We start from the raw sequence: 21,526 nt of genomic DNA on the forward strand, positions 1-21,526 counted from the left end.
CTCCATACAGTATATACAGTGAGAAATATACAAGTTGCCATTCTGTACAATATTAACAAAGAGAGCACGTAGCACATCATGTACATTTGGGACACCTGTGTTTCAACAATTCACTGGCCTATAAAGCACATCATAATTTACTATGTATATTTAATTTTTTTTACAAAATGAACAAACAAGAGAACACACTCCATTGGCAGTTCATGTTTGTATAGAACTCACATTTAAAGGAAGTTTCTTGCCAACAGTTTTGGTAACAAACTTCGAGGCAATCCTTATTGGAGTGCTGTGGTCCAATGGTTACGGTGTTTGACTCATGTGCCGTGGTACGAGGGTTCGAAACCTGATGGGGAACATGGTGCTTGTGTTCTTAGGCAAGACACTTTACCACAATTTGCCTCTCTCTGCCACGGAGTATGAACGGGTACCTGTGAAGGTAGAGACCAGATTGCGCTGATCCCGAGATGTCGAAGTGTAAAGTTGCTATAGAAGCTCCACATTTTTGTTATAAATTATTATTTTTTTCATGAATAAGAAGATTTCATTTGAGAAAACCCAACGGTACAGCCAAAACAGCTGCAACATCTGTACTGTTATTTCCCATATTCGAGTAAAAACTGAGATTTCATTGGATAAACCACAGATTGAGGCAAATTTTTGTCCAATCACAGGACAGAACAAAGCCAGACTAATTTTTCTTGAAAAAGGACTGAAATCAAAGTTCCTTCATTCCATTTTTTGGGGTGTAAATGTTCAGTAATTGCATCTGGTCTCTCAAAATAAAAAAAATGCATGCACCCAAAAATGCAAAGTTATAAATTCTCCCAAATGAGGGTGTGATAACATCAAACGTTAAACCCCAAAACACAAATCAACACATACATATGGTAGGACTTGAAAGAATCATAACTTCTCCAAACTAAAGTTGTGAAAAGCGACTCTAAATGCTTCACCCCACAAACAAAAAGCAACACAACAATTTTATCCAGTGTACACTTTGGGGGTTCAGGAAATAACAAATTCTAGAAGAAAGGATCCCCTTCCCTCCCCCCCCCCCCCCCAAAAAAAGGGGAAAAGTTGACAAAACAATAAAATATGAATGTACTTGTTCACCTTTTCGGTCAACAGTATCCCGGTGCATAAACTAAAAAGAGCAATAACCTAGATCACTGCAATTAGTGGTGGGATTTAAATCCCGATTTTAAAAAATTTGCTTTGAATTCTACTATTTGGTTTCCATTTTGGAAAACCGGATATTCGAAACCAACCTTAAAAAAAAATAAAGGCTTCCATTGTTGTGACACAGGCTAAAGAAACCAACTGGAACATCCCCAAATTTGCTCAACGGTCTCTGATTGTTATTGCATTCACTTGCAAGTAGTCTTGGTATATGAATAGACTACCCATTCGACTTATCAGAGAGCTCCCATCCATTTTTGTCAACATTACAGCTCTGGAGTGTTTTCGCATAAATGGCCCAGTGGTCACTGAATTCTGGAAACTATACCCAGTCACTGGGAGGCATTTCAGGTGGCACCTTACTCGTCGCTTTTTGCTTTTTGTTTTGAGATTTAATTTTTCAGAGATGTGGGACGAAAAGTAAGAATTTCAAAAAGAAAAGTAGGAGCAAGGTAAAAAAAAACTAGGAAAAAGTAGGAAAAGTAGGAATACTTGAAAGCCTGCTACTGGCATTTCTAGCAACGTGGGTAACATTGAACAGTGTGTGTGTAAGACAGACACAAGCCCACATAACAAATTCAAATTCAGCTGCTTTCAGACCGAAGCCTTAATATCTTCAATCAGCGGCTTGTTCTGGTTCCAAGACCAGATTTGGGTTTTGTGCCCCTAAAGCAGCCAGTCCCTGGCAAGTTCAAGCGCTGTGGTGGTAGATGGTGCTATCATCATAATGATGCAAATCAATTCTTGGGAACTTTGGCGCTCGGACCCGCAACAATCTGAGCATACCTTATGTCCGCTGTTTTCTAGTTAACTGTGATAGACACCATTTGCAAACACTAATAAAACGAAATGAAAATACCCTACTTGATCGCAAGTAAATTACTTTTAGGTCCTGAGCATCCTGTGAAATCATGCCCCTAGTATGCTGTCATTTTTAAGAAATGAGGAATGAACATCATTTCCTCAGATGGTTTGGACCTAACCATCATGAAAAAAAAAACCCACCTTTTTTCAAATACTGCCACCAATTCAGTTTAGTTGGCAATTGGTTACATATCAGTGAATGGGAATTAGTTTTTTCCTGCGTGAGAAATTGGGATCATACCACAAGAAGACGCTAACCAAAACAAATTAATGAACATTTTGGAAGGAAGGGCTTTTAAAGGAAACTTGATTTGCGTCGACAAAAATGTATTTTGACAGTTTTCTCAAAAAGTGCTTCAGATCTATTGCATTGTTGTTCTTCGAGTCGGCAAAATCACATCTTTTTTTGGCAAATGGTCTCCATTACATGTAATGCACGTGCATGAGGCATGCACAGAATGTCCCCGGGTCTGAGCGCCGAAGTTCCGAAAGGCTGGATTTCACTAAGGGCCCCAAACACACACACAGTCTTGAACCAAGGCTAACCACTGCCCCCTTCACAGTATCGTTATGGTCGTCTGTTGGCCCGTGCTGGTCTGCGTTCCCGGCGGTCGCTTCTCCGCGTGCCCGTTGCGCTGGTGGCCGTACTCAAACTTGATGCGCAACTCCCCGATGTGCGTGATGGGTAGGATGTCCGGGATCCACTCGATGATGAAGGGCGTGGGCTCGGTCATGTCAGGGGTGGTGTGGCCTGTGGAGGTATTATAAAATACAATTATTTTAATACAGTTCCTTCAGTACGAAATGGACTCTCACAGCGCTTAACTTCAATATTACCCCCACTCACTGTGTCCATAAAACATTCCAAAGACCATCTAAGCTCCTTGGGGAGTATACAGTTTGATGCTGCCATTTCGGTGCAAAGCAGTTTAAAGGTACAGTCCATCATTTGTAATTTTGTGCATTATGTTCGTTTGAAGCAACAAAAGTGCTCAAAATCTAAAGAAGGGTGCTTAAAAACTATAAACCAAATGAAGTTTTAGCTCAGTGAATGCTGTATATTCCGAGAAACACAATATTCTAGGATCTTGATTTCAAAATCAAAGTTGCCGAGTCATGTTTTGAATTACGCCCGAATTCAGCGTTCTCATTCAGCCGATTGCAGCTACGCGATGTCACGCACTGAACCGATGAATTATAGCAACCGCGCGTGAGTAAGTCGTGTCAACGCTTGCGCGCGCTTTGCCGAATTAAAAAAGAACTACTAATGAAAATTTTTAACAATGCATCTTTGACGCATCATTGAAAATGGCCTTCTTTCATTGCTTCTCTACAAAATGACAGCATGCCAGAAAGAAAAATTTCACAGGGAGTTTAGTGCCATTACTATCTTTTAACCGAGTATGCTTTTCAACAATAATTTCGTAAGTTACTTTTTGGGTAGCTGCAAATGATGGACTGTAGCTTTAAATACATCACAATAAACTACCTCTGCCCTCACTTATTGACATGGGGCATGCAGGCGTGTGCTACCTGTTCAAGACTACTCACCAACTTTGAGATAAGTCTTCAGCTCAAACGGTTTGATTGGGACTTGGCCGTTGATCTTCCTGTACATGGAGGGGTCTTGGTCCAGCCGAGGTGGGGCAGGGTTGAGGGTGAAACTCCCGTTGCTGCTCTCCACAAAGCTACGAGTGACCTGCAGAGGTACCTGGGCAAAGGACAACGATTTAAAGGACACTGTGACCTGGTGCCGATTTCATGAAACTGAAACCCTCCTCGAGTCTTCTGCACTTTACAACCCTTCAAGTTTTGCAAAACCACTTTTGCCCCCAGAGTTAGCACCCAGAGTTAGCACCCAGACTTCAAATTCCAATGAGGTAATCTTCTGTGGAGTATGAATAACACTTCACATCCCTGCGCAATTCTTTTGTGTGGTTAAGCTCAGGGCAAGCAGGCAGATTCGGTCACACTTCACTGTTCTCCACACTCCTGTTTTTGGTTTGTGCAGAGACTCTTTAAGTGACGCAGTTACTTTAGCACTTCATAACCCTTAACTTGAAACTGACCTGCCGGGTTTTAAAGGGTTTTACGTATTGCTCTGAATATTGACTTCCCACTAGGAGCGTTTTTGTAATGATTTAAAGCTATAGTCCATCATTTGCAGCCATCCGAAAAGTAACTGGCGTAATTACTGTTGAAAAACAAACTTGGTTGAAAGATAGTAAGGGAACTAAACTCCCTGTGAAATTATTCTTTCTGGGAAGCTGTCATTTTGAAGTAATCAACGAAAGAAGGCATTTCCAACGGTGATTCTTAAGAAGCACCGTAGGAAAATTTAAATTAGTAGTTCGTTTTGTTATTCAGCGCAGCGCGCACAAGTATTGGCACGACGCACACGCGCGCGCGGTTGTTATAATTCGTCGGATCAGTGCGCGACGCCGCGTATAGCTGCAATTCAAAACAATTCAAAACATGATTCAGTAACTTTTGATTTGAAATTGAGATCTCAGAATGCTGCTTTTCTCGGAATGTACAGCTGAAGCTTAGCTGAAACTTCATCAGGTTAGTTGCTCAGTATCCTTCATTAGATTTTGAACACTTTTGTTGCTTCAAACGAACAAAATGCACTAATTACAAATGATGGACTATAGCTTTAACCCTTGCTCTCTGGCCAGACGTTGTGTCCTTGGGCAAGCCATTTCACCACACTTGCCTCTCTTCACCCAGGACGGCCAGGAGGTCAAATGGGTACCAGCATTAGCTGGGGAGTAACCTGCCATGGACTGGCATCCCATCCAGGGAGAAATAGGAATATTCTCAATCGTTTCATGGCAAGGAAACTAGAGTTAAACGCCGACCTGGTGGGCCATATTGGCTAGTGACATATTTTTTGTTGTTGGGTGTACAGACCTTGTACTTGGTACAGATATGATACTGTGGCACATAATTATTCTGGGACAGAGCAACAACATAGGGAAGTCAATTTTTGTAAAATATACTGAAGTGATTTGAAGTGAATTAGAGAGTATGGTAGGCAAGGGTTTACTCCACTTTTGCCGAAATTTTTTGGGAAAATTGCGCAACAAGTTCTGATATATTCCACAAAATTGTGTATTTAAAAGAAAACTGCCATACGTTATTTTTTAGGCCAGAGTCATTTAGGCCAAAAAAAAAGTCTCCGGTTTCTGGTATGGAGCTTGCCCAAAAATTGGTGCAGCGACGCGGCTTTTTTTTTTTTCCCCTGATTTTTTTTGCCTCAAATGTCGGCTGATGACTGCAAATGGTGCCCGACTAAACTTAGTGCAATTATATGGGAGTCCAGAGAGGCCACATAAAGCTTATTCTCGATCATAACCCCATCCACAAACACGTTAAAATTGTGCAGCAGCAGGATTCCAGTCAAACCAGTGAGTTTGGCGGATTTGAGACATCATCTTTCATTGAAAAAAAAACTTTTTCATTTTGCCCACGCGCATGGCTACGGCGACGCGCGCGCATACCAGAAACCGGAGACTTTTTTTTTTTGGCCTTACAGAATAAACCTGAAAACTCACCAGGCTTGGATTTGCATTTTTTGTGAATAAATGTCATGATTTTTTTTGTTGGGGGGAATTACAATACCTCTTCTGTGTCAAAGATCTGCTTGACCTGTAGTACGTTTGTCAGGTGCCACATGTACTTGGAGAACGTTCCCAGGGGGAGGGCGTCCTTGCGGATGAACGCCGTCGTCGCGTTCGGTAATCGCTTCTTCCTGCCGCCGCTGGCGATTCGCTGCTGCAGGAGATCAAAGAAAACCTGGGGCACGTGGAACACCAAGGGCTCAGGCCGACCTGTATGTGACAGAGGGAGAGGGTGAATAAAGAGGAAATCATCATGAGTAAAAGATAGGGCTGGGATTGATAGTGTAAACTGTTGGTAGTGTATGGTACTGTTGGTAGTGTATTGATAGTGTAAACACCCAAATCCTCCCAAATCCTCTTAGCATAATGGAGAATTTCGAAGGGTTGAGGGCACTGGAAACTCAAAGCACTGGAGGACTTTGCAGGATGGAGGGCATCACAGGATTTTGCCTCTGGAGGATAATGGAGGATCCAGGTTAGCAGACCCCAACTGAGGCTGGATGGAATTGGAGGATTGAGGCTCTGGCTGGTTTAGCAACCAAAGAGAAAAAAAAAACTATTTTGGAGGATTCAGGCTGTTACTTGCTTTATGCATGTATGCTTGGGCAGGCATCTAGCATATACCTCTTTATTGTACAGCCCCTTCACTCCTATTATTTAGGGCCTTGGCATTGCCCATCCACAATACAGGATAACAATGGAGGATTTCAATAAATTACACTGGCTGATGAACTCATGAGAGCATTGAAATTTGATTATGTGATAGCATGCCAGCAAACGCAGTGGAGGATTTTTAAGGATACAGGTAAAATGGATGATCTTGAAGGATTCAGTTACTTAGATTTTAGGTACTTGCTTACTAATATGTAAGCGGGAATTTTTTTTAATTACTTGGATTATGGAGTTTTCATGGCCTGAGGTGGGGGGGGGGGGGGTAGCAGAAAAAAAACAATCCAAACGTGTGGGGACACACACCCCAAAAGTTCGAAAAGCACGTGTGCATCGATTGGTCAATGACATCGACATAGTGGCCAAGTGCAGCTGGTTTCCATCTGTTCTGCTAACGCCCTGCCTTTGATATTTTTGGTGACGGGAACCAGTATACCCAGTGCACTTTGCCTCGACACCACAAGAACACAGTTTTGTGATTACTGACCTTCATTGAGATGATATATGGTGGAAAAAAGTGGCATCAGGATGCAACAATCTTTCCCCCAGACCTAGGCCAGACCAGCTATTGTGTCAATGAATAATCATTAAAATATTGTAAAACTGTTAAAATACTGTTAATGCAACTCACCATCAAACTGGTAATGCATGGTCTGATTGATGCGCTCCGTCACGCTGGACAGCCACTTGATGAAGGTGACAGAGGTGAACTCCCCCTCCTGGGCCGGGGCAGGGCCTTGTTGGGGGTGGTGGAGGGCGTCAGCTGATTCCGCTTTGTGGCTTGCTTCTTGGCCGGCGAGGCGGCACTCTCTTGTAGCGTGAGGAGGGCACTACTAGCCTGAGCTGTATGTGTGAGTATATAAAATGGGCAATTCCATGGTGACTCACGTTACATTTAGATGGGGTCTGAAGTCATTTCTGTGCTGTTATTCTATAAAGTCAAAGCCTTTACGGTGGATTTTTCTCACAGAAGATCCTTTGAAATTAAGTGACTAAACTACCAAAAGAAAAAGGCCAAACACAAAGTAAACTTCTGTTGGTTTGGCAATAGCTTTTTATCAGTAACTCGCGTTACCAAAAAAAAGAACATGGTGACATTTTAAATACCCTGTTTTTGAAAGTTTCCTGATACTGTGCACCGATGGATTTGAATGCCCTTACATACAGTGGAACGCTGCTATACCGAACACCTCTATACCGAACATTCGGCTATACCGAACATCATCCTTGGCTCCCGGTTTTAATGTACAAAACGTACCGAATGTTGTTGTTGAAAAAAGTACACAGATTAACAATGAAAATCTACCGGTTGTACACATATGTTGAAGAGCGATAGATGACTATAACTTCCCCAAGGAATAGAAGGGAAAACCACCCATTGCTAAAGTTTCGTGACGACTCCTCGTGCGGCCGCGGGATGTGGGAAATGCAACTTCACTATTGGTCAAAAGAGGGTACCGGCGGTTCAAAGTCGCTATACCGAACGATCGTTATTACGAACACTTTCTGTGGATCCAATGATGTTTGCGCGCGCTTGGCCGAATACAAATGAACGAACTACTAACAGAAAATTTCCAACGATGCGTCTTTAGAAGCATCGTTGGAAAGGCCTTCTTTCGTTGATTTCTTCAAAATGACAGCCTGCCAGAAAGAATAATTTCACAGGGAGTTTAGTCCCCTTACTATCTTTCAACCAAGTATGTTTTTCAACACTAATTATGTCGGTTACTTTTTAGATAGCTGCAAATGATGGACTGTAGCTTTAAAAAATAATAATAAACATGTTAGTGCGGAAGAAAACTAACAGAGTTTATACTGGGTTTATATTGTCAAGAACAGGGCATTAGATATGCACGTAATGGACCGATAGGGAGATGGGAAATTCAAACCGCATGAAAAAATGCAGCACGTTCTTGATGCTCCTTACCTAGCATGTCATCCTTGCGATGTATCTTGACCAATAAATTAGGGTTGTTCTCCTCTGTAATCACCTGGTCTAGCTGGACTGGCTCACTGAGTACGGCCATAGTTGTTGTTGACACTGAGAAAAAGAAGGCACATCATCAACACCACTAAAAGTTTCATCTCAAATTTTACAGTAAGCGAAGTTTCATCAAGATCTAAATTTTCTGTTTATAAATCTTGAGTTAACCTTACCGTTACAAAGTTAACAGAGAAATTTATTTTGGCATGATTTTCCGATTTCATTTTGAAGTGCACAAACAATTCTCGAATGTTGACTTGGGATTTTCTGAGATTTGTTCAAGTATGCCACATTAAGGAACACTTGGGTGATTTTGTGCCTAATTTCCGGACTCCACCGTTTTTGAATTTCGAATTGAATTTTATGTCACTGAAATTGTTCACAAAGGTTCAACGTACCGTGCCAGTATTTTACTGAAATGAATTTGAAGTTTGTCAATAAAGAGGTTAGGCAAAAACTGCATGGGAAAAGTCGAGGGAAACGTCGAAGAGCGCCCTTGGGCAAGGCACTTTGTCACTCATTGCTTCTCCCCACCCAGGAGTAAATTGGGTACCCGTGAGGGCAGAGATGGTATATTGTGGTTGATTTAAGCCTCTTTGTGCCAAAAATGGCAGCATCAAGCTGTAAACTTCCCAAGGAGCCGATATGGTCTTTGGAATGTTTCACTGGCCCGATAAGCAGGGGTAATATTGACTCATGTACAGCACCTTGTATGAAATGCGATTGATAAGCACGGTTTATTAATATTATATTTCTGCTTCTTATTAGTAATATTTTCTTAGTAGATTCGGCCCTGACTTTTATCATCTTACCAACAGCGTCCAGATTGATGAAAAACTCAAATTCTTTGGCTAAAGCGTCGTCACTTGCGAACGCACAGATGCAGGCGTAGAAGTGCACGCAGCGCCGCTGAAGTTCTTCCCCAGGCGGGGCCCTGTAGTTCCTGAAATGCCGACAGGTGCACTGGAACTTGTGCTCCGTGGTTCCGTTCTTGCGCTGGCTCTCCGTGAAGGAAAAATGCAGGAAGCCCAGCGGGTTCTTGGGCTGGACTTTGCACTTGACCACCATGACGTTCTTACTGACCCGCTGGACCAGAGGGCCCGTGGTTTCCGTGGCTAGAAGCCAAATGGCCTGCTTGATTTCGTTGGACACGGGCAGGCCGTTCAGGACTGAGTTCTTGAGCGTCAGGGGCACGGCTTCCGTTTCGCTCTCCAGGGCCAGTCGGATGTGGTTACAGTTCAGGATTTCCGTAGCTGTTGGGGCGGCGGTGGCGTCCGTGGGCTTCTGACAGAGATCCACGTAGCAGCGGGCTCCTTGCAGGACCTGACCCTGGAGGTCCATCAATGGGTGCAAGGGTAGCTCCACGAAGCCCCTGTAGTCCGGCCCGCGGTCCCTTAGCCTGACCGAGTACACCTGGACCGTCGACCCTGTGATGATCTTCACTGCGTCGGCGCTGTGTCCTTTCTTCCTGCCCGCCCCTCGCAGGACCATGTTGCAGGCCTTGTTCTTGCAGCTCAGGCCCCGGATGCCGTTGTAGAAGCCACAGTTGGGGCATTTCTTCACGCCGCGTAGCGTTGGTTTGCCAAGGTCCTTCAGCAACTCCTTTGCTTTGACCGTTGACTTGTCTTTATTTGCCAGGGCCATTCTCACACACCTAGCAGAACCCTACCTGAAATCAAAAAGAGACTTCAGATTAAAATTATTAAGTAAAACACCATGGTTGATGACAGTGACAGATCTTTGTGATTGATTAAAATGTTTGTCAGTCCCAATGTTTAATTTTTTTTTTTTAATTATTTATCTGCAATCATGATGGTGGTACGGGATATTTTGCAGAACTGTGCAGAAATATAATAAAGTAAAAATTAAAAAAAAAAATGAAACGATACCAAAACTTTTATGGCCACAAGCAGTAGCGGGAAAAAATTCAAAATCATACAGCACTGAAAGTTGAGTTGTCCCAACGGATGACTTGTCCTGAAGTGACCCCCTTTTTTTTGCTCAAATACCAGACTTCCTCGGTATTGTGAGCCACACACCAATGAATGCTAGTAAATATCCTGAGAAGTTGTGTTTCAAGCGTTTGAAATTAAGATTGTTTTAAACTTGATATTTGCTATGGTAACTACTCATCTGGTAAATATCCAAGAAAAATCAAAAGGTCCAAGGAGAATGCGCCTTGACCTCCAGAAAAATATTGCATTCATTTTTCGACAAACTCTCTGCTAATTGTGCCTGAAAATTACAAGATAGGCCTAACTACTTAACTGGACATCTAGCGGTACGTAATTAATTGTTTTCCCCCACTTATTAACCAGGAGAGTATCTTCTATAGTGAATATCAACAGTCCTGATTTTGATTTCCTTGACATAATTTTTCCGCACATCAATGCCTGCGTAATAAGGTGTTTCACGGTAATGTGCGCCATCTTGTTCGCGGGGCAAAAAGAACACATGATGATTTGGAAGCGCCAAAACTTTCCAATGACGATGCGTACACAGCAATGCGTGTAAAATTGCCCTGCGGGCAAGATGACGCATATTACTGTGAAACACCTAATTGGTGTGTGGCTCTCAATATAGAGAAAGTCCAGTATTTGAACCACATTTATTTTATTGGACTTTACAAGAAAATAAAGTGGCAGTGGCACACGAAAAAACCTGTGGAAAGATTCCCATACCTGGCCACACATTCACTCATTTTTCCCTGCAGTGACCAGCCATCAGAAAGTGTATGTCCTAAAAAAGACAAATTTAGCAGGGAACATATTGAACTTTTTTGAAGCATTTCCTGAGAAAACATTTGGCAATTTTCAGACCAGCCTCATTTGGGTGACAAGTGATGTCCACGTACGGTAGGGCCTATGGATATCTTTCCCAACCGGCAGTGACCGGTTCTTTTATTTTAATTTAGCCTCTGAAGAAGAACTTGCTAAGTTCGCAACGTCAGGCCACATTAATTTTTAGATTTAATTTATTATCTTAATTTTACGTGCAAAATAAACAAAAAGTCTCCTTTAAAAATTGAATTGAGACTTCAAACTTCGCTGGTGAAGTACTTAGGACCTTGTCTTTACTTTATGAAATTTTTGGAGAAATTTGTCCTCTGAAGAGTGAGTAAAGTTAGCCTGAAGTGAATTAGTTTTGCACGCTTTTTTCTGCACTAAGTCAAGGTGCCAGCATGCAGCACGTATTTTATCCAAAGCCTTAGCCGGCCAGTTTCCGTTCCTTCAGCGCATGAAAGAAGTAACGGAGGTAAAAATTTAACATCTAACAAACAGAGAGCAACTTAAAAATAGACTCACACCATATATACCTTCTTAATCAATACTTCGGCATGAAACGTGCGTACACCATACCCTAAATCAAACGAATAATTACATATTTTGAGTCACTGATTCGAGTTTTGGTCCTCACATCGCCGCCATGTTGGTAAGAAATAGCGCGACGACAGCGGTAAAAACGCAGAATTTGATTGGTCAATTTTCGTCACATGCTACCCTTGATTTCTGACGTCAATTTCAATTGGGTACCCAAAAATTAATGTTTACACAAAGTTCACAGAGCCGCTTTTTATGCTTAAAAAAGGTTAGCGGGAAATCAGCCAAAAAAGCTCAAGATCTTGCAACGCATCACCAATCAACACGGAAGAAGTAAATTTCATTACCACATTTGTTTATACCATGGAGCTATAAACACATACATAATTGTTTCAACCAACCTCAAGCCCCCCCCCCAAGAAAAAAATTAAAGGGGAGAAGACAAACATTTACTTGTACAAAAACTCGATCCAGCTGCCCCCCCCCCCGCCCAAAACCCGGCTGCCCCCCCCAGTGGCGTCGCCAAGGGGGGGCCAGGGGGGGCACGTGCCCCCCCTGGAAAACCTAGTGCCCCCCCGAGTGCCCCCCCATCTGAGATTTGGGTTGGTAAAAAAATATATATATATTTTGTTATATTCAACTCCCATCATCTGAGTTGGTTAAATAGCAATTTCTGGAGATATCTTCAGATCGAATTTAGCATCAAATGCAAGGGCAGATCCAGGGGGGGGGGGGGCCAAAGGGGGCCATGGCCCCCCCCCCAAACGAAACCAATTTTTTTTTTTTTATGTGACATCGCAATAAAGGCAGGCAATGAGTACACCACCATCTTTTCCTCAAAAAAAACATTGGTTAAAGTGGTCAGAAATTGCCTCAGATCGCACCACAGAGCATCTAGAATCCAAAAATTTTTGGGGAAACCACTTTTTTGGGGGACCAAAATTTTTTTGGCCCCCCCAAAAATTGTGTTCTGGATCCGCCCTTGATCAAATGTGGCACCATTTTGCATCTAGCCCATTCTCCGTATGTGAAAATTTTCCAAAGGGGAGGGGGCACCCCCTCCCCTTAGACCCCTCCCCCAGGACGGCGATCCGTATCCACCTAAGTGCCCCCCATCAAATGCTGGTGCCCCCCCCCTGTGCCCCCCCAGACTGAAAAGTCTGGTGACGCCGCTGGCCCCCCCCCCCCCTAATACAAATTTGACATTGTCATTGTTGACTAATATTGGCGAGAAAGCGTATTTAAAAGAACAAAATAGTGATAAGTAAGCCAGCACATGTATTTACCATCAAACATTCAATGCCAAACAACAACCAAACCACCTCGGCCTCCCCCCCCCCCCAAAAAAAAAATATCAAAGAATTTTAACTGGCCAGCTTTTACTACCACCATGATGCAACCCAGAAACACTGGGTTTCGAAAACTGATGTCAATATTTGGAAAGAAAAACAAAAGATCAGGTTCAACAATAATCTAGATTACCGTGTCTTCAATAGCGAGATTAAAAGAAGTTCCCCCAGTGTGCAATGGAACATTCCAAGCTGTCTGACATGACAGCTTTAAATAGCACTTTGCATATTGCCTTCATGGGACCGGGAAATGTCATGCGATCATGTCTGCCTGCTTGTTGTCACATACGCACACAAAATACAAGCATAATGTTGTAAACAAGAGGCGTACTTTGTACCATTTTGTACTTTTTCCGACCAGGCTTAAATCTTTAGTACCAGACGAACAGCCATGGTGACCTTCAGAGAGATCGTGCTTTCCTTTAGCCTGTTATTTTGCCATCTTTTCGGGGCCGAATGCAGGATCTATGAACCCAACGCGAGATTACTGTACGGACAGACAGATGCTGTGTTGGTCTTCCCCGGAGGCGTCCTTGAGGACAAAAATTTCGGTTTCGGAAGAGAGGGTTTGCTGGATTTTGAGCTCGAGTGTGAACCAACAACACACGTAAGGACCGCTGTTTATGTTGCTTTATTTTATTCTGATCTTAATAGATTTTTTGTCTCGTTTTACATTAAAAAAAAAAGATTGAACGAGTATTACAAGTTGTTATTTACTATTTATTATATCAGGCTTCCAGTAGCTGGAATTACCCAGCTCTAAATTTTATCATTGGGTTGTCGAAATGACAACCCAATGATAAAATTTAGGGCTGGGTAACTCCAGCTAGGTTTCCAGTGATAAAAATAAATCAGCGTATTGTGTGCTTCCGTAAAGACTGCAATATTATCAATATGTCATTGTCAGTTAAAGTACCCAGATGACTTCAGTGTTGTTTTTGATATTGTCCTCATCTGGGCATTTTTGCTGTTTCCCGCATAATCAAGAGTGTAGAGACTCATCGTTGTCAACCAGTGCAGTCAAGCGTAGCGCGCGGTAGTCTACTGGCACACGCGGACGCAGCGCGCAGCAGGGTACATGCAGTATAGAGAGTCCCAAATTTCCGGACTAGGTATACGCGCACTGTTGTCAAAAACCACAATGCAGCTTCGAGTGGCGCAAAAGTTGCTTCGGTAAGTGAAGAATAATTCCACGAAACTTGACAAATAAAGACAGTGTTAGGACTGGGCGAATAGTGGATTTTTCTACTCGAGTACTCACAAAGAAATTATTCACCAGTAGTCCAGTACTCGCAAGTAGTTAACCGAATTCCCATAAAAGCAGAAAATAAGATATACGTTAGTACGACGTGAAGTAACTTACAAGCAAATAGCGTGCAAGTCACACCACATTCTTCAGCGCTGAGATATCCTTACTGTTCGACATTTTGGGTCATTTACTTGAATTTTTATTTTTTTGGGTGGACAAATGAATCCCAAGGAGGGAGATGTGGAAGTACTGACTCCGTGTTTGCAGGAGACGTATTAAGCCGTGAACCCTAAACCCTATGCTTACGAATGCTTTTGCCTGCTTCTACTGGAGCCAGGACGAGTACTCGAGTAGATGAAAAACCACGAGTAGAACGAGTAGCATAAACGAATCGCTAGTACTTGGGTAATCGAGTTACTCGCCCAGTGGAAGACAGTGTCCTGAAATTTATTTCTTACGGATCAAGTCAGTCTGATAATATTGGATGGCTTTTTGTTCATGGAACACAAGAATATAATGCACTCGCTATAACAATATGGCATTCGTCTTCGACTCGTGCAATATTTTTATAGCTCATGCAATATATTCTTGTATCCCCCTCAAAGCCATCCAGTATTATATATATTTTTAAAGGGGGGGGGGTTAGGTTGCAAATTTACGGCAGCACATTAACGATACAAATTTTCAGTGCTATATGGCTAGTGTTTGTGCCGACATATTCTCAACCGCAGAAGACCTAGACTTTATTAAGCTTTATAAATCAGACAGGTTTGGCTACGATATTCAAATCTATGTCACACACAGACTGTGTCACAGAGTTTAGTCTAGTGTGTGGCCATAGAATGGGGCTTGCATCTGTCAAAAGGCACATGTCTGATGAGACATGGATTTTTTTCAACGTTGCTATAATTTTCCCAAAGGTCTCACAGTTTTCCTCTTTTTTATCTGTCATCTTACTTACAGTGACTTCTACACATGTACTAACCATTTCTCCAGATCTGTACAAGAATTAGCCGATGTTCAATGTCTATTTTCCTACTAAAACTTGTATGTTTTGTTATTGCACAGCATTCGTCGTCTTAATTGTGTCATTCAATGACGCAAGCTGGAATAAAAGTTCCGAGTGTAAAGACTCTCATTTTCCTTTTTATTATCTTTCAGAAAAACTCAGAGATCCCAACCCCCAATTTGTGGCTTCTTGGATGCACAGCATTAGAGAAAAGAGAGGTATGACATTTGACTGTGGTAGGTGGCATTTTAAGCAAACTAACAAGGAGTGTGACTAGGGAAGACTTTGAGTAAAGGGTCAATCTTTTCAAAAAGTGGGACATTTACCAGCCTAGTCTTAGGCTTCACTGAACCACTTGGCTTCACTGTCAGCATGGTCAGATGCAAAATGTTGAGGAAGAGTCTTCTTAAAAATTGAAGTGAGACTTCAAACTTGGCTTTTGAAATACTGAAGATCTTGTCTTTGCCTCATGAATTTTTTGAGGAATTTTGTCAACTAGAAAGTGAGTAAAGCTGGCCTGATTTTATTTTGCATGTTTTTCTGCACTCGAGGTCCCAGTCTGGGGTCTGTCTTGCAGTTGACTGGTACTGCATTCGCTTCTTCAGTCCTGCAAATTCCAAAAACCACCAGGTGGAGTGCGAAAGATCTGGTCAAATCAAGGGATAATAATGTGTGACACGATTGTACACGATTCAAGGTATTGAAACACCATCAAAATCTGTGAACCATCTTTCTCCATCTGTGCGTAGATTGTGGAAGTGGGCCGCACCGGTCTGAACCAGGCCTGTCAGAAGCTCCAGTACCCACAAGGGGCTGAGAAGAACTTCACCATGCTGTGCCAGGCCATACCCATGGAGCCCTTCGCCCCGTCGCAGCATGGCAACTACTGGAGGGCCCACCACAGCTTCCACAGGGACGCGTTCCTGAGGTTCCTAATGCTGCAGTGTCCGCGGGAGGTGCCCAATAAGACCAGGACTAGGGTTGCTGAGGCTCAGTGCAAGGTGATTGCTACAGGCCATAGAGCTATGTTAAATGATTAGGGAGCTATCTTGAGTCGGCCTCGAGTGCATCCATACCGGTAATTGTGCACAAACTTGTGGCATCCAGGTCTTTTCATCCATTTCAATATTATTGAAAGTTGAGGGGGTACTTGTGCACGGAGGCCATAGGCTACCAAGGTCTACCACGTACATGTACCCACTGTGTTCATCTGCTAGCCTGGTTGTGATTGGTTAAAAGTAATTTGAGGGGAGGGGCTTAACGACTCCCTCTATTCATTCATAGGACTATGTCAATCTTGTCTTTTCATTCAGGGGAGACTGGTGTTGATGAATAGCAATGGGCGGAGCCACCTGAGCCAGGATGAGGGGGCCCTGCTGCCAATCTACAAGGTGCTGCTGATGTTGTGGGTCATCCTGCTTGCCCTCTGGATTGCCAATTGGCTCAAGTTCAGACAGGTATGTACATTTGCCAAAAAATGCTTGTATTTCTCAACACATTCTCGATTTATCAGTTTTAGAGGGGGGCAGGGACATTTTGCCCCCCCCCCAACTCATTAAATTTACACCACTTTGTCTTCGCGCCTCTTTTTTTTTTTTTTTTTTTTCTTCCTTTTTTTTTTTTTTTGCTTTTCCAGGGGGGGGGGGGGCAAGTGCCCCCTTGCCCCCCCCCCTCGCGACGCCCATGGGTATGTAGCCATAGGGCCTCAAATGAACGATATTCCACAGAGCTGTCTAGACCTCACTAGTCAATAAAAAGTCAACTACAATCAGGTATTCCAGCTGTGCATGTGCATATATCACAGGCTTTCAAGGATTCCTACTTTTCCAACTTTTTCCTATTTTTTTTTACCTTGCTCCTACTTTTCTTGCTTATTTCTTGAAATTCCTACTTTATCTTACTCTTTTTGCCCCATAACTCCGAAAAATGAAATCTCTATTTTTTAATTTACTCATTATATTCTATTCACACAGTATTCCAACCACCTTCACAAGTTACTCTTCGTTGCCCCATCATTCAAGTTCCTCCTGTTGACATTGACGCTCGTGAATTGGGAAGTTGTCGCAGCTACAGGTAGATTATTTTCCCTTGTCAAAGGACACAACCTCAAGATGCACTTGATGTTTTTTTTTTACAAAAATAAACTTTGTTTTTCTTATTTGGGGAGGGGAGCCAGACTACCCTGTGAGAAACAAGTTATTATCAGGCCGTAATCAATTGGAAACTTGTAATTATTCCATAACTAAAATGTGGATGGATCCTTTTGGTTTTGTTTTCTCATTCAAAAGTGAATGACTTTTGACTTGTAGAAAATATCAATTTAATAGAAATCTATATTTTGGTTTCGAAAGTTGGACATAGCATGGACATTACACGCATGTCAACTTTTGTGGACACATGTCAGACATTGATTACGGCTGTGATTGGTCGAAATACCATTGGCCAGGGCTTATTGACTTTGGGCTTTATTGAACCAGTTCACGCCGGAGGCCGTGATAACTGGCATTTTTTGTACACAGGCACGGTTGACAGATTAAGACATCAAGATTGCCTCGACTCGCCTTCAGGTGACGTCTAAACACACTAATCCCCCGTGCCTTTTGTACACACACACAAAGTCTGTGTAATCTGTTATGAGGCGGACCGTGTGCTGACCGTTGTGCACGGCATATTGTGGTACAATTTACGCTCCAGTGCACACCCCGGAGTATTGAAACATATGAGGTTTCAGCAAGAAATATCGTACAAATACTGTTGAAATGACTCTTGCGAATCAGTATTTGTGGCGTTTAGCTGTAACTCAGAAGTTGGGTGGGAAATTTTGCCTTTTGAAAATTTCAAAATTTTCGGCAAAAATAAACCCATCCCGAAGTGGTTCAGACTACTTAGAATAAAGGAACATGCATATTATGTTTAAAAGCTACCAATGAAATCTAAGAAGCGGCAGGGGCATTGCCCATCTTATATGACGTCAGATGACTGTAAAAAGAGCACATTTTCTGTCAATGATGCCTGGTGTTGTCTTTGATTGGTTTTGTAGGATATGAGAATGTATCACTCCAGATGTGTCAAGACATGGTGCAGAGCACCGAGATTGCCATGCTGTTCATGAGTATGATGCTGGCTGCGGAAGGCTGGTGTGTGCTCAGACCGCTAATCAGGAATATACGCTGCGTACTCATACCAGGTGAATATGCTGCAGAGTAATGTGCAAATACTGTATACCGCCAAGAACATTCTATGAAATGTTTTAAGGATGTGACATTATGTACACATTGATGTACAAATTATAATCCGGAGATTGCGAACTTGTGTGGTTTTGATTGTTTACTGTAACCATATGTCAGGCCTTCTGGTAAAATGAGATGCAACTATGTAGGCACAGACCGTAGTGGAGAAAATGCAAACAAAAAACGAAGGGGGAGGGGGTGATTTTTTTCACTTTTTACATTGATAGTTGTGATCTTTGATATGCCTAATACACATATTTAAAAGAAGAAGTATTAAAACAGCTGTGGAATAAAAGTGTTTTAAGGAAAAACTATTGACATTCTTTCACATTCATGACTACAAAATAGTCCAAACTTTAAAGGCATTTTTTTTGACATGTCAATATTATGCTAACTTTAAACAGCCATATCTTGTCAATGGATTGTCTAATTGAAGTGCACCCAAAATTATTGCAAAGAGACGTTATTCCCTTTCCTAGTACCGGCAAACCCTCATTTCTAAATCTGTCCAGGTCCGTCTCATTTTTCCAGAACGCCTCGCATATTTCGAATGTCTAGCTCACAAGAAATCCACATACCATTGTTGTAAAATATATCCAACGCAGCAGTGATTTGTTTTGCTGGTACATATTTTAAGCACAGGTGTAACAGGGGGGGGGGGGGGTTGCAGAGTGGCAGACTGCAACGGGCTAGAGATTTTAAAAGCAAAATCGGAATGCTGCAGAGTAAAATTGGGACGTCGAAAATGGATTTGAATGCACAATTGGGGTCGTGAAATCCTCCCGAGTCGTATTTGTTGGCAAAATTGTCCTGCTGTCGGCAAAATCATGTGCCTGTCGGCAAATGTGCCGGGATGAATAGCGCCACCTATTGTCCGATAGCATCCATGTTCATCAGCTTTCAGCCACAACCCCTATTATATAGGAAGATGGTGTCTAGTGCTATCACCCCACTCCCCCCTCCCCTGCTTTTTTATTTTACTGAGGTCGGGTGGTTGGGGGGGGGGGGGGGAATGCTGTCAGTTTTTCCGGCAAGGATGCCCTGTCACCAAATGTATTGGGACATAAATTATATTTTTCAACGGGCAATCAATACGCTGGTGACATGACTGTAAGCACTAAATAATTGTAACCCCAAAAAAGGAGGCTAAACCATTTCCCTAATAACGTGACTCTGAATTTGTCTATTGCAGTATTATTCCTTGTGTTCCTTGGTTCCTCGATATGTGTCATCTGGGTGCATAATTACTTTATGGTAAGTACAGATGTGTGTTTCATTCAGTTGGCTTATCAGTTTGGAAAGACAGGTCATTATTGAATTGAAGGCACGCTTTGAGATAACTTCATAAATAATTGATAACTTGTTAGATAACTTGTTATATGGGTCACCATTTTTACCTGTTTTGGATTCTGTCAAATGAAATTCAATGCGTTTTTGGTCCTGATTCTTGGATCTTAAGAAGATGTTTCTGTCCCGTGTTTTGTATCAGGATGCAATATTCTTTCCTAATTTGTTTGAACACTGTATTTCTCACAATTACAACAGTATTAATTTGTATCAATCTGATTACATTGACAAAAGTAACAAGATTTTTGATAAACAAGATTTTTGGAAGACCAATAGAGTGCAGATTTCATTTTTATTTTCTTTCATTCAAAAAATGTCATCTCCCATACTTAAGTTTAAGTGTGCTTGGAGAAATTAAACAGAAGTTTTCAGCAGAGCATGGATATGTTTTCCTGTGAGAGATGACAGTTTGCCCTTTTTTCCTCTTTCGGTTACTAGGCATTTGCCGTATGTAGCATCATCTTTGTCATCTACCGCGCCCTCAAGTGGTGCTCCTACAATCTGGACTACCTGACGCGCCAGCTTCTGCGCAGCATGCGCTACATCCAGGAGAAGCGTCTGCGCTTCCGCGGCGTCAGCATCCTGAAGCAGCTGGCGGAGAAGCGCAACATCTTCGTCCGGCTGCGGCTGGTCTGCGCCATCTACACCATCGTCTTCGCCGTGGTGGTCACCATGTCCACGTTCCTGACGGAGTACGCCTGGGCCCGGACGCTGGCCTCGGAGCTGCCCGAGATTGCCGTCTTCACCAGCCTGGGGCTGATCTTCAGGCTCCGGGACTTCGGGCCGTTTGAGAACATTGAGGTCATTCAGCCCAAGGAGAACGCGGTGATTGTCCTGCTGCCGTTTCCAAGCAGAAGGTGGCCCTGGCAACAAAAAATAGCCCTTGGGGAGCCTACGGAAAGCTCGACAGACTATTCCGATGATGATGATTATGAGGATGATAAGACATGAAATGTTAAGCCGGAAACGGCCTCCTTACTAAAATAGCAACTCATAGTCTGAAAACTTGGTGGATGTTACCAGAGCCATTATGTAGAAGCACAATTGTCATATCAGCGATCAACGTTTTGGATTCTCTTCAGTTCCCGGTGTTCAGGTGGTATTACACTTCATGATCAAGGACCAGTCATTCTACCCTAACCTTCCCAAACCCTCTAAAATCCTCTTTGCAAAATGGAGGATTTTGCAGGATTGAGGCTATATGGCAAAAGTGTGTGGCTGATTTTGAAGGATGCACCGTGTCAAGGTCTTGGGCCGGACCTTGTGTTGTTTATGCTCAGCCATGCATAAATTTAGGCCTATGTTATACTTGAAATCCTCCGCACTGCTCCAGGATGTCACTGGCTCTGCCTCAACATAATTGACAGTGATTGCTGGAGGATTTTGCAGGATTGAGGCAGTGGTCACCCCTCCAAGGACCACATTCAAGAAATAACGGAGGATTTTGCAGGATTGAGGCTGTATGCCTAGAAAGTTAGGGTTAAAAGTGAGTACCACCTTCAACCAACATATCTCACAGGCACTGAAGGCTAGGGGCTTCCTCAAAGAGTAAAAAAAAAACAGCGAGAGGAAAGTGTCATACACTTATCAGGGTGAACTCGACCCCTCAACTCGCCCTCTAATGCAGGGCTCTTGCCATTCCACAACTGGGGTTGGCCGGCTGGTTCCAGTCTGAGCAGGCTACCAACTCTATCATGAAGGCC

At 42.8% G+C, this 21,526-nt stretch overlaps 2 protein-coding genes across 2 annotated transcripts; one reads left to right on the forward strand and one right to left on the reverse strand.

Annotated features, from left to right (window-relative positions):
* Positions 1 to 512: 512 nt before the first annotated feature.
* On the reverse strand, positions 513 to 11,788 carry LOC119739899 (uncharacterized protein C2orf42-like). Its single transcript, XM_038215025.1, is given in 8 exon segments — positions 513 to 2,794; positions 3,595 to 3,754; positions 5,668 to 5,876; positions 6,967 to 7,066; positions 7,069 to 7,178; positions 8,263 to 8,376; positions 9,132 to 9,988; positions 11,636 to 11,788. Coding segments are annotated over 7 exon segments (1,719 nt in total). The 5' UTR covers positions 9,964 to 9,988; positions 11,636 to 11,788; the 3' UTR covers positions 513 to 2,600.
* Positions 11,789 to 13,232: 1,444 nt separating this feature from the next.
* LOC119740113 lies at positions 13,233 to 21,074 on the forward strand. The gene is made up of 8 exons (XM_038215313.1): positions 13,233 to 13,595; positions 15,399 to 15,464; positions 15,996 to 16,247; positions 16,560 to 16,703; positions 17,220 to 17,319; positions 18,287 to 18,433; positions 19,669 to 19,730; positions 20,262 to 21,074. The coding sequence occupies exons 1-8, from the start codon at positions 13,380 to 13,382 to the stop codon at positions 20,772 to 20,774; spliced, it is 1,500 nt and encodes a 499-aa protein (XP_038071241.1). The 5' UTR covers positions 13,233 to 13,379; the 3' UTR covers positions 20,775 to 21,074.
* The last annotated feature ends 452 nt before the right edge of the window (positions 21,075 to 21,526 follow it).

This window comes from Patiria miniata, unplaced genomic scaffold (genome assembly GCF_015706575.1).
Source record: "Patiria miniata isolate m_02_andy unplaced genomic scaffold, ASM1570657v1 HiC_scaffold_4, whole genome shotgun sequence".
NCBI classification, from domain to species: domain Eukaryota; kingdom Metazoa; phylum Echinodermata; class Asteroidea; order Valvatida; family Asterinidae; genus Patiria; species Patiria miniata.